Here is a 12,590-nt window from a genome sequence, read left to right as displayed (position 1 = left end):
AACCATTTAAAAGCAGATTACATTGTAATCTGCTTTTAAATTTCCCTTACCTGACACACCCCCATACATCACCAATCACATCACCCGGAAGATGACTCTTCCTCCGGGGTGATGTAAGTGGGGATTTCCCTGCCTGCTCACACAGGCACACGCTGGACGCTGGACCTGCTGCTGCTTGCATCTCCAGAGAGATGCAAAGCACAATGCAGGATTTCTGGATTGTGCTTCACATCTCACTGCAGATGCCAGCAGCAATAGCAAATTTTTTATTGCTGCTGGAGGAACTGCGGGGACCGGGTAAGTATTTTCTTTCAGTTGTAATCGGATTGTCATACAATGTATGACAATCGGATTGCAATATAACGTTTGTTTACATTTTTAACCACCTGAGAAAAGTTCGGGTTTAACACTTTTTGCAAGTGTTTTTACCCCGAACTATGTCGGGTTTACCGGCCAGGTGGTTAAAGACTGCTAGATTTGTCCTGATTTTGTTTAAATTTCCTTTGTTTTGTAATTTTTCTAAAGTATCTCATTTACATAAGTCTTTGCAACATCACTTGAAATTTTAGCTCAAGTGCCTCCTATTTCTCGTGACCACTGCTGAGGTGTTTCTGCACCTTGATTGAAGTCCACCTGTGGTAAATTTACTGCATTTGATTTGGAAAGTCACACGCCTCTTTAATCCCCCTGGTGTTCTAATTCTGTCCATTTTTTTTTTTTTTTTTTTTTTTTTTGTTTTTTGCGCAAAAAAACTTTACTGTTTTGCATGGAAATTTATTTTACATTGTAGGCCTATAATTCTTAGACATAACTCACGAAATATGTCTAATATTCAAAAAATGTAATAATCCCTATTTAATGTTCAGCGCTGCAGAATATGTTGGTGCTATATAAATCCTGTTTATTATGAATAAACTTTTAATAATAAAAAAAATCTGTTAAAACAAGGGTGCATAAAAATACTGAAAACTGTAATATAACTGTACGGTAGCATGTATAATATATTTATATTACTAGCTGATTACCTAGCATTGCCCAGGGATTTATTTACTGCAATCTTATAGTCCAAAAAAAGCATGTCAAAATATAAGCAAAAGGCACACTCCTGAGCAATACATACACACATACATAGATGCAAATATGACTCTGACATATACCACAGCGCTGTGCAAAGATCAGCGGTGCACTCACATGAGTCATATATTTAGCAAGTTTGGTTGAAATGTCTCCATGCGTTTCCTAGTGATCAGCGGTGCGGTGCACTCACATGAGTCTGAGTCATAGAATACAAAGTTTTCTTTGTATTGGATTCAATACAGCTATTTTGTATTTCAAATAATTTTGTATTGGATGTATTTCTCTCTGCGCCTCCCGCCCGCACTGACGCATGCACCTACGTCACTGGGGAACGTCCCTGCATTAGCCGGCTAAAGATCAGGGAAAAAGGACGCTGCCCAAGGATCAGAGCCGTCGGGCAGGACACCGGAGGACGCAATGTTTTTTTTTTTTTTTATTGTTTTTAGCTACCCGGAGTGTTGCATGTTTTTTTTTTACCCTGCGCCACACAGCATGACAGCTGACAATGCATATCAGAGCAAAAAACAAGCCATAAAGTCAAAGGAACTGCCTGCAAAGCTCCAAGACAGGATTGTTGCAAAACACCGATTCGGGGAAGGCTGTACTTTGTAGATTCTGTGTGGAACTACATTCCAGAAGGATAACCATAACTGTAGTCCTCCTCCTGTCTCGGTTTTATGATGGAGTGGTTTGTGCAGAGGCCTCTCCACAGCCCAAAACATATGAAAGTGCCCTTGGAGTTTTCAAAATTAAAGCAATTTAAGGATTCTGACAGAGAATCAAAATTCTGTGGTCTAATGAAACTAAGAATAAACTGTTTAGCCTAAATTAATTTTAACATTATGTCTGGAGCAAACTAGGCACTGCTCATTGCCTGCACAATACCATACCAAGAGTGAAGCATAGTGGTGGCAGCATCATGCTGTGGGGTTGTTTTTCAGAGGCAAGGACTGGGAAAACAGCTCCTCTAAGCTTTCCTAAACCCTGAGCAAAGTACAGAGGTCTGATCAGTAAAAACTTGTTTACATCACATCTGTAAATGTCCTAGATTGGCCCCACCAGAACCCTGATTTGAACCCTATTGAACATCTTTAGAGAGAACTGACAAAAAGGCTCTCCACCGACGGTTCCCATCAAACCTGACTGAGCTTGACAGGATTTCCAAAGATGAACAACAGAATATGCAAAGCATGTTGCATCATACCCAAAAAAAAGCCTGATTCTGTAATGGATGCCAAAGCTGGTTTGAAGAAGTAAAATGTGGGAATACTTATATGAATGTGATATTTCACTTTTTAGTTTACAAAATTGTCTAATATTCTGTATTTACTTGGTATTATTTGGTAAAAAGTGTAGATTAAAAAAAATTTAAACAATTTGTACCACCGGGCTTTAACATAACAACAACATTGAAAAAAATATGAAAGGAGTCTGAATACTTTCTGCAGCCACAATGTCCCCTAACCATTAATTCAAACAGCAGTTACCCTGTCAGGGTTTCCCTGATATATCCAAAACCAAGAGGGTGAATGAATTTGTGTTTTTACTACATCTTTTTATACTAACTGTATCAAAAGTTTCCTACAATCACTTACCATATTGTGTATTCCATGTGGTATATTCCAAAATATTAAAATTGTAGAATACAGGTAAAGAAACGATTTTTTTTTTTTATTGTAACATTTTTCTTCATAGGTGCCAGTGGTTTACATCTAACCAAACATGAAAATTTCCATGGAGGACTTGATGCTATTTCTGTTGGTGATGGGCTCTTCACTATTTTAACTACCCTAAGCAAAAAGGCTAGCACAGTTCAAGTGATGCTTCAGCCAATTTTAACTTACATGGCATGTGGATATATGGGAAGACAGGTACCTGGACATTATTTGCATATTTCTTAATTGATTAAAATCACATTTTCAATTTACAGTGGTTTATTCATATAAAAAGTTTTTGCGTCTAAATCTTGATATTTTTTTTTAAAAAAAGGTTCGTTCAAGGCAGGTGTCAAAGTATGGTATTTGCAACTGTTATTTTAAAAGTGTTGGTGGGTTAAGCTTTATTATCCCAAGTCATTTTTTTACTTTTAGCTTAGGCTGTATTACAGAGCTTTTCCCATGCTTTCCTTGCGACAACCTTTTTCCAGAGGGGATGCATAGGGAAAGTCTACAACAAGCAAACCGAAAATACAAATCTATTAGAGGTTCTAACCTAAACATTTTGATAATTAATTTCCCCTTACTTCCTCTCCTGGAGACAGAATAGGGTATTTCCCCACAGGTAAAACTGACAGGGGTTTTCCACCCATTGGTCAAAACTAAACAAAAATGGTTTGGCTTTAAAGTGTACTTGTAACCACATTGTAGCAGCAAGCAGTCAAATAATTGGCACCAGTCACATTTCTAGATGCTTGTTCTGTAAGGTAATTCATTCTCAAAGATCAGTCTTTTTCTGACTGCTTTACAAGCACCCGATGATTGTTAGCATTAGAAAACTAAAAAGTCTTAGAACTGTGACAATTAATTTTCAGTGCTTTTTCTGTAAAAAAAGAAATGAAAAAACAAAATCCGGTAGCTAAAGTGGTGAATGAAGGGGTTGTTTTAACCTCCCTGGCAGTATTCCCAAGTGTGGCTCGGGGTTAATCTTTAGTACCAAAAGCGGTAACCCTGAGCCACACCTAGTAAACGGTGACCGGCTTCCGCTGGCGATTTGGGGACGCAGATGCTGGGCATCTGCAAGCGAGCCTGCGGCTGGGAGGCGGGACCAGTCGGTAAATTTAAAATAAGTATTTTTAAATGTACCACTTTTACATTTAAAAATACCTATTATTGATACTGATAAAAAAATAGGCTCATCCAGCTTTGGATTCCTTTAGATTGTGCTTAGTTTTTTTCCTCTCACAATAATGCATCTGCTGGACACAGTTGATGTGGAGGTCAGCTGTGAAGACAAGGAGTTCTACTGTGTCTGTTTCAGAAGTAAACATCTGTGGATGTTTCCCTTTGAAAGGAGTCATGTTGGCAACATGAAACAAGGTGAGTATCTACAGGAGTGCTTTAACTAGAAAAAAAATTTTTATTAAGTGTTCACGACAGGGTCAGGGAAAATCCCCTTGTTTAATAGATTTCAAGATTTCTATTTTTGAACATCCTCCATTACAATTGAGATTTTTTTTTTTTTTTTTAATATTTTTGTGCTTTGTTTTTTCAAGGGTTCTCTTTCTACCTGTCAGCTGTCCGAACCTCTACTGTGGTTTATTTTAAGAGTTTTAGACACAAGTGAGGCCTTAAAAGCTTTTCATGAAATGGGTGAGTAACTGTAGAACATTATTTTGCACCAATTATCAATGTAAACAGATCATTGAGAGATCCACTAATATTATCTTTCATTAAAGCTAGAGTTCAGGATATGTTTACTTTTTTATTTTGTATAGTTTGCTAAAATATCTTTATATTTCCTTCTTAGAATAAGTTTGAAACAAGCCCTAATCTTACACTTAGTAAAACAATGATATGTCAAGTATAGAGTACATGTTCTATGCCAGGAAATTGGAATGGATTTTTTTTTTTAAATGTATTTACTCTGAAGATAGCGTCTTCAAGTGAGGAATCGCTAGTAATTGTATACACCCATAGAACGCATCACAAAATGTGATGTAATAAATATATTAGACAGGCTAAACAAAAAGGTGGCACTATAAAAATGGCCATATTAGGTTTCATTTGCAGTTCATTAAGCCTAACATTGGAATTAAGATGACAGTATTACAGTTGCCTGAATAACAAAGCTGTACAAGCCATTATATAGTTATGTAAAATGTATTTTTATTTTTTTCAGGTGGGGTCCAGCTTATTTGCAACAACATGGTTACCAGCACCAGAGCAATTGTGAACACTGCCCGAAGTATGGTCTCTACAATCATGAAGTTCCTTGACTCTGGTCCTAGCAAAACATCTGATAGCACTTTGAAAGCAAGAGTGCTTGTATCAGAGCCAGACAATGCAGAAGGCATTCACAACTTTGCACCATTAGGTATATTTATTCTTGACTTTTATTTTCACAACGGTCAAACCTTAAAAACTGTTTTGTTCACTTTTACAGCAAAACTTATTTCTACATTGTTTAGCCTAAATTTCAACAAATCAATGCTCCGTTTTGGTACTCTTCTGGATAGGTCGTTTTTTTTTTGTTTTTTTTTTTTAAATTGATATCCAACTTCTTATGCTTACTTTGGAAATGTTAAACTTAATAGATTGTCTTTCATTTCTATTTTTCACAAGCGTATGCTTGGTTTCTCAAAGAGATTTTCCCTCATTCACATTTCTGTTAATGAACTTGTACAGGATCACTGTCTCTCAACTTTGTTCTTGAACTGGGTTTAGGATGAGTTTCCATTTTTTTCTGGTCTTGGCTTTACTTGCCTAGTCTTTATCATTCCTCATTTTACCTTTGTCCTCAATGTCCTTTCCTTCAAATAGTTGCTCCTGACCTGTTTGAGCGTTGGTGGGGTTTGCCACAAAACAGGCATGCTATCCTTGTCTGGTCTACAAGTGTGTTTTTTATAGTTTTTCTTTCTCCAATCCTTAGGAAGCTAGCAGTATCGCCTAACCCTCAGTGTACAAAGAAAAGGATTTCACAGCCTAATTTTACCAAAATCGCCCAATCAGTAGCACTGAGAAGGGCCTTTTAAATTTGTATTTAGGTGCATGATAGTGTATTTAATTCAAGACAAAAAATTGACTTGTGTGGGGAAAAAATGATTCTTTGCTTTCATGGGTTCAGTCGGTCAATGCTCTTACTTTAGGATCAAAACATTGACTAATTAGTCTAATGGCACACTTAATGAATTCTAACACAGGTGCTTTAAAAGTAACTGAATGATATGTGGACATTACAAATGAGATTTTGATGTATGCGAATATGTACTTCTGAGGAAGCCCTTTGGTGAACCGCATAAAAGGACAAAAGATTAAAAGCACAAGATACATCTTTTAAGAATTCATAGGATGCTTTCTTTCATGAATACAGCTTGTGCTTAGTTGAAGTTTGTTTTATATTTTACTTTATTGTATTCTGGAATTGTACACCAATAAAATGTGATTTTTATAAAAATGTAAGAATTTATTATCGGGTACTAAAAAAAAAATCCCAAAATCCAAACTAAGCCATAAATATAGATTAACAAGACAATCAATTAAATTCAGGACGGAGTTTTCTGAACTCTATTTTCATGTTATCTATTTTCATGTTTAACCATGATGCTGCTGTTTATAAAGGTACAATTACATCAAGTAGTCCAACTGCTCAGCCCGCAGAGGTCCTGCTTCAAGCCACTCCACCCCATCGGAGAGCGCGTTCCGCGGCTTGGTCGTATATATTTCTACCAGAGGAAGCCTGGTGTGATCTCACTATCCATTTACCAGCTGCAGTACTGTTAAAGGAGATACACATCCAACCTCACCTTGCATCTCTAGCTAGTAAGTATGGCTTATCAAAACAGTTGTTTTGTTAATGTGGAACAAAAAACTTTTTCTCCCAGTCACTTGTTTGGCAGAAAATGGTAAAAATAAAATTACTTACATCCACCTATTCTGTGGATGTTTTGTGTCATAGCAACCTTTTTTTTTTTTTTTTATTAGTCTTACAGTTTTTTTCATTCAACTGTTCCCTTCTTTTAGGTGATCACCAAACGGACCATCAGAGATGAGACCGTAGATCCTAATTAGGAATAATTATTGTTGCAACAGAGAAAATCAAATGCTTAGTTAAAGCAAAGATATTCTAACTAAAGCAAGGAAATACATCAATCTTTATAGGCATACAGAATCATTCCTGTATAAAAGACCTTAAGCTGTTATTTGTCATTAAGCAGATTGTCCAATAATGTATACTTGGAAGTTGATATAAGCATATGAATAAAAGGGGTGAATAAACCATGTGTCTAGCACTTTTGGCACAGAAATGACTGTCCACCATCTGGTTTCTTGATCAAACTAGTATAAACCGCAAGGGTCTCTTATCAGCCTTCAAGGCCATTCTGTGCTCCCACTTTCAGGGTCATCCCGCCAACTGTTTCTGCTGCAGGTGCTGGTCTCTGAAATCAATCAAACAAAGCAGTAACTATTCTTCATAGAAGCAGAGTATATTTTATATGCTATATACAGATCCACTATATTTTTCTCTCAAAACTATAGAATATGTTGAAAATAGTATTTTCTTGCATCAATAGTTGCTAATAACCGACTAGCCGCAGGCATCTTAAAATGCCATGATTAATATTTAAACTTGCATCGTTATTTTCGTTTATGCTTCTACAATTGTTACATATTGGCTCAATTATTAAAACAGGCAATCGAACATTCCCTTAAACATTCTCTTGTGGGAGTCTTCCAGGTCCATATGTTTCAATAACATTAATTGATTCCCTAATGTCAGATTTCCTGTTTAATAAGGCAGAGCCCTTTTTTTTCCTTTTTTTTTTTTTTTTTAAGTTAGAATTGAGTATCTGGTTCTGTCGGACAACTGATATATATATTTATATATTTTCTTTTTTCCAGCTTGCCCATCTTCCGTTTCTGTGGAAATCAGTGCAGATGGAGTGAACATGTTACCTTTGTCTACACCTGTTATCACTAGTGGGCTTACTTATATAAAAATCCAGCTTGTTAAAGCAGAAGTGGCCTCAGCAGTCTGTCTGCGACTCCACCGTCCTCGTGATGCCAGCACTCTTGGTCTGTCGCAGATAAAATTACTTGGTCTTACTGCTTTTGGAAACACATCCTCGGCAACTGTTAACAATCCCTTCCTTCCTTCTGAGGACCAAGTTTCCAAGACTAGGTATTTAGCTATTTGAATAATAGAAACACTTGACACTTTGACATTGTTAGGAGACAAGTTAGGTCTCTAAAAAAGCTATCAGTAATGTTTGCTTCCAGTCTTATTTGTCTCCTTTGATCACCTGTTTTCATAATTTTTTTGCCATAAGCTGTATTTGGACACATGCCGTTTCACATGTATAACCGTATTACTTTACTACCTAGTGTAGTGATTTCTACACTAGACAAGACCGATTTAGGCTAGTTTGGATGATTGGGGACTGAGTATTTTTGTTTGGCAATGTCATTGTTTGTAATAGCCCACTAGTCCACAGCATTTCTTCATGAAGCACTTAGTTGGGAAGGGCAATTAAAACTTTTACATGACACCTTTTGTGTGTTCAACAGTCTTGTGTAAAAAAATATTTGTGGTGCACCCGATAAAACACAGTAATACTTTTATGACAGTTGGGTTTGCTGTTATCAGTAAATATTTATCACCACCAACTGGCCATATGCTGATGCCAGTGTTATGGTCAATTATTCTTAGTAAAACATATTTTTAAACATTGTTTAACTTTTATCAATTTTTTTATAGCATTGGGTGGCTAAGGCTTCTACATCACTGTCTAACTCACATAAGCGAATTGGAGGCAATGATGGCAAGTGCAGCAGCTCCTACAGCAAACCTACTGCAGACATGTGCTGCATTGTTGATGTCACCCTACTGTGGCATGCATTCACCCAACATTGAGGCAGTGTTGGTTAAAATTGGCCTTCAGTCCACTAGGATTGGTTTACGGCTCATTGATATCCTCCTTCGGAACTGTGCAGCGTCTGGGAGTGATCCTGCTGGTATGTTTCCAACCTTTACATCATGTGTATACTTTTATTACTTTGAATGCTGAGATTTAATTTTACATTTTTGTTTGCAGATTTGAATAGCCCTCTTCTTTTTGGAAGACTTAATGGTCTCTCATCAGACTCTACAATAGATATTCTATATCAGCTGGGTACTACTCAAGACCCTGGAACAAAGGATAGGTATTTACATTCACCCTACATATTTATGTAAATGAATATACATTTAGCTTAACGTTTTGAAAGCAGACAAAATTATTTTTCATAGCCACATCAATATATCAAATCTTGGAAAAGTTAAGTGGAAATCAAGCAGTTTAGTTTAGCAGCCAAACAATTTTAAGAAGTCAAGACACAGGGTTTTTCTACAAACGGCAAAGGTCATGAAAAAGCCAGTTATGTTGTTTTTTTGCTTTTTTTAATAGAATGCTTTAATATGTACACTAGCTGAATATGTTTCTTTGATGAAAGTCTTTATGGCTTTCATTACTCCAAACAAAAATGTGAACCACAGCAGTGAAAAACAAAATATTCTGTAAACCTACTGCTTTAAATACTAGAAGTAACTGAGCTGTATATTGAAGCACAAGTACATAAAAACATTTTTCTTGTTTTGCAGTTCGTGTGTTTGATAGTGTAGTTAAGGTGCCATTAAAAATATTTGCGTTTACATGCTTTGTATAATTAGAAGTTTAAATGGGCCATACAATACAATTACAATATCAGTTTGGGTGTGATAAAATAATTAGGGCAATTGTGTGTGATTATTTAGGAAGGAATACATACCTAGTTGTTTTTTAGGTTGAAAATAAAAAAATGTTTTAACCAGAGAAAACCATCTTCAAACCCCCTTTGTTGATATTTCCAGCCACTTTGTGTTTGAGAGCAGCCCTTAAAAAATCTAATTTATACATCCTTGTTTATATTTAAAATCATGATTGCTGGCAGATTTTGCCTAAATAAAACATCCTTAATAAAAATAAATAAAAACATAAATCTGGTTCTAATTAAAAGGTTTTTTTCTGTTATGAGCACATGTGATGCTAAATTAATATTTATTGCCTGTATTCTGCAGAATTCAAGCACTGCTGAAATGGGTTAGTGACTCTGCAAAAGTGGCATCGCATAAAAGGAGCGGTCGTGGCAGCTTTATTCCACCCAACAGCTCTTCTAGAGAGTTTGGTCTTCTTATGCCATCCCCCTCTCATTTGCACTGTGTAGCAGCCATTTTGTGGCACAGCTATGAGCTTCCTGTGGAATATGACCTGCCTGGGTTGCTTAATCGGGAACTGTTTGAGTAAGTATAAAGCATTAGTAATATAAGGTGTTCTTGTCTATTGAAATGTGCAAGATTGTATGTAACCTAATAGGATTGTTTTTATATATTTGTATTTATTATCCACACACATGTATAGGTACACACCACATATTTTCAAAGAAAAATTTTATGTACTTGCTACCTGCAGAATGCAGAATCCTATAAGATCACATATATAATACTAAAAAAAGGAATCGGAGCCTAGTTAAGTGTAATAAATTCTATTTAGTGTAACTTATAATGTTTTTCTCTTTTTAGATCATTATATAACTGGTCAATGTCTTTACCCTGCAACATGGTATTAAAGAAAGCTGTTGATGGTCTTCTATGCTCTATGTGTCACATTCACCCCAATTACTTTTCACTGCTTATGGGCTGGATGGGAATTACCCCTCCACCCATCCAAAGCCAGCACAGACTGTCCATTACAGATGACAGCAAAAAACAAGATCTTAATGCTGCTCTCACAGATGACTCTAAAAATGCACAAGCACCTCTCACACTGACTGAGTCACATCTTGCCACGCTTGCTGCGGCATCCCAGTCTCCTGAAGCCATTAAGCAACTGCTTGACTCTGGTTTACCATCACTTCTTGTTAGAAGCTTGGCGAACTTTTGTTTTACGCACATATCTAGTTTAGACTGTGCTGCATCCTCTACTGATGCCACACAAGAGAGACTGTGGCGACAACATTCATCCCAGCACTTTAGTAGGATGCCAGTAACGGCAGACTTGGTGGCACCGATTCTCAGGTTCCTGACTGAAGTTGGCAATAGCCATGTTATGAAGGATTGGCTTGGGGGAGCCGAAGTTAACCCCCTGTGGACAGCACTTTTGTTTCTACTTTGTCATTCTGGTGTAAGTTCTTCAGGAATGAATGGATCTCAGCAGACCAATGCAAGGTGCACTTTACTGACTTCTACAGCTGGTAATGGACTTACTACTCAGCAAAGAACTGCCGTGGAAAATGCAACCGTGGCCTTTTTCTTGCAGTGCATATCCTGTCATCCAAACAACCAGAGATTAATGGCCCAGGTAGGACTAAATTGTTTCAAGCGTTTTTTTTTTTTGAAGAATATTTAGCTGCATACAGGAGTTAAGTCAAAACTGTTTTTTTTCTAGCTTTGGTTAAAGCGGTAAATGATTCAACCTCCTGTCATATTTTTGTTGCTACTGTAGGCTTAGTTGAGGGATTTACTCTTTTCTTGTCTATTTTACAACCACTTTACCAGGCAGAGATTCTAGCCTTTTTCTTTCAAATACTGTCTTTTTTTGCATTAAAATATAATTTTCTGTTCATATTTTAGCATACGTTTGCTGTACATAATAAAGGGTCCAGTGTAGCTGTATTGTAAACACTTTCATTTTAAAATACCAGTTTAGAATGATTTTGATGTGCTTAGAATGATTGATGTCCTTAATGTGAATATACATAAAATATCAACTTGCATTTATAGGTCCTTTGTGAGTTGTTCCAGTCATCTCCACAGCGTGGAAATATGCCAGCGTCGGGCAATATTTCTGGATTCATCCGTAGACTGTTCCTGCAGTTAATGCTAGAGGATGAGAAAGTAACTATGTTTCTCCAGTCTCCTTGTCCAGTAAGTAAATTTCACATTAAGGTCTTGCTAAAGTGATTAATTTTACTTAGCTAGCTGCCTTCAATTAGGATGGAACATGTTGTCTGGGGTGAGCCTTTGAGAACCTGTTGGCATTACTATCTTGTTGTATTCTGGGGCATAGAGAGGGAATGCATACAAGTATATGACTGCAGTGATGCGTTTTTCATATGATGTTTCTAATCTATTCTGACCCTCATTTAAGTAAATAGTAATTGGACATATATTGAATGGTGTTTCTCCTGATGAAGCATTTGTACGAAACTTGTTGAGAAACATGTTACATCTATGCAATTTGTATACAACGATGATTATGGTCATGTATGTTTTTATGCAATTTTAAGATGCAATAATAAAATTGTTTGTGACTTTTATGTATCTTTAAAATCCTGATACTGTATTTGATAGTGGTTCAACATTTGTGATGTGGTACAAAGAGGTCCTATTGTCAATTTTTTAAATTGGTAATTTTTTTTTTTTTTTAACAAAATAAGAATCCGCAAACTTGTTTTTGGTAATCCTATGGATACAAAAGAATCCAAGATTATAATTCTGTCTCACAAAAAAAGTGGCATTCCTTTCCTTGCATTCCACTGCAATGGATAGACCATTCTGTCCACTTTAGAAGCCTGTCCCCAAATGCTTGCCAACAGTCCTGCAGTCTGTACAGCAAATTGTCACAATATCACAGGACATGGTACCACAACATTGGCTCAAGACAAATGCATTGTGCAATTCAAGCAATCATGCTTCTGGTTCGATATTTTTAATTAACAATCTTAGTAGATAGATAAGAAAGAATATGCATAAGTACATAGTATCACATGTACACAAGTGTATAAGAAGTGTTGTATAACAATATATCCCATATTTCTTCAAATGAAAATATATAAACATTT

At 36.4% G+C, this 12,590-nt stretch overlaps 1 protein-coding gene across 2 annotated transcripts in view; it reads left to right on the top strand.

Moving 5' to 3' along the window:
* Nucleotides 1-12,590, top strand: part of BIRC6 (baculoviral IAP repeat containing 6) — a 164,217-nt gene that overhangs the window by 78,782 nt on the left and 72,845 nt on the right. For both annotated transcript variants that reach the window (XM_072409256.1, XM_072409254.1), the window contains exons 46-55: nucleotides 2,773-2,948; nucleotides 4,289-4,385; nucleotides 4,915-5,109; nucleotides 6,354-6,554; nucleotides 7,635-7,914; nucleotides 8,491-8,747; nucleotides 8,828-8,936; nucleotides 9,829-10,050; nucleotides 10,330-11,107; nucleotides 11,530-11,673. In XM_072409256.1, coding sequence (XP_072265357.1) covers nucleotides 2,773-2,948; nucleotides 4,289-4,385; nucleotides 4,915-5,109; nucleotides 6,354-6,554; nucleotides 7,635-7,914; nucleotides 8,491-8,747; nucleotides 8,828-8,936; nucleotides 9,829-10,050; nucleotides 10,330-11,107; nucleotides 11,530-11,673 — 2,459 coding nt within the window. The remainder of the gene's footprint in view (nucleotides 1-2,772; nucleotides 2,949-4,288; nucleotides 4,386-4,914; nucleotides 5,110-6,353; nucleotides 6,555-7,634; nucleotides 7,915-8,490; nucleotides 8,748-8,827; nucleotides 8,937-9,828; nucleotides 10,051-10,329; nucleotides 11,108-11,529; nucleotides 11,674-12,590) is intronic.

Source organism: Pyxicephalus adspersus, chromosome 4, assembly GCF_032062135.1.
Source record: "Pyxicephalus adspersus chromosome 4, UCB_Pads_2.0, whole genome shotgun sequence".
Lineage (NCBI taxonomy): Eukaryota > Metazoa > Chordata > Amphibia > Anura > Pyxicephalidae > Pyxicephalus > Pyxicephalus adspersus.
This window is presented reverse-complemented; position numbering and strand designations above follow the sequence as displayed.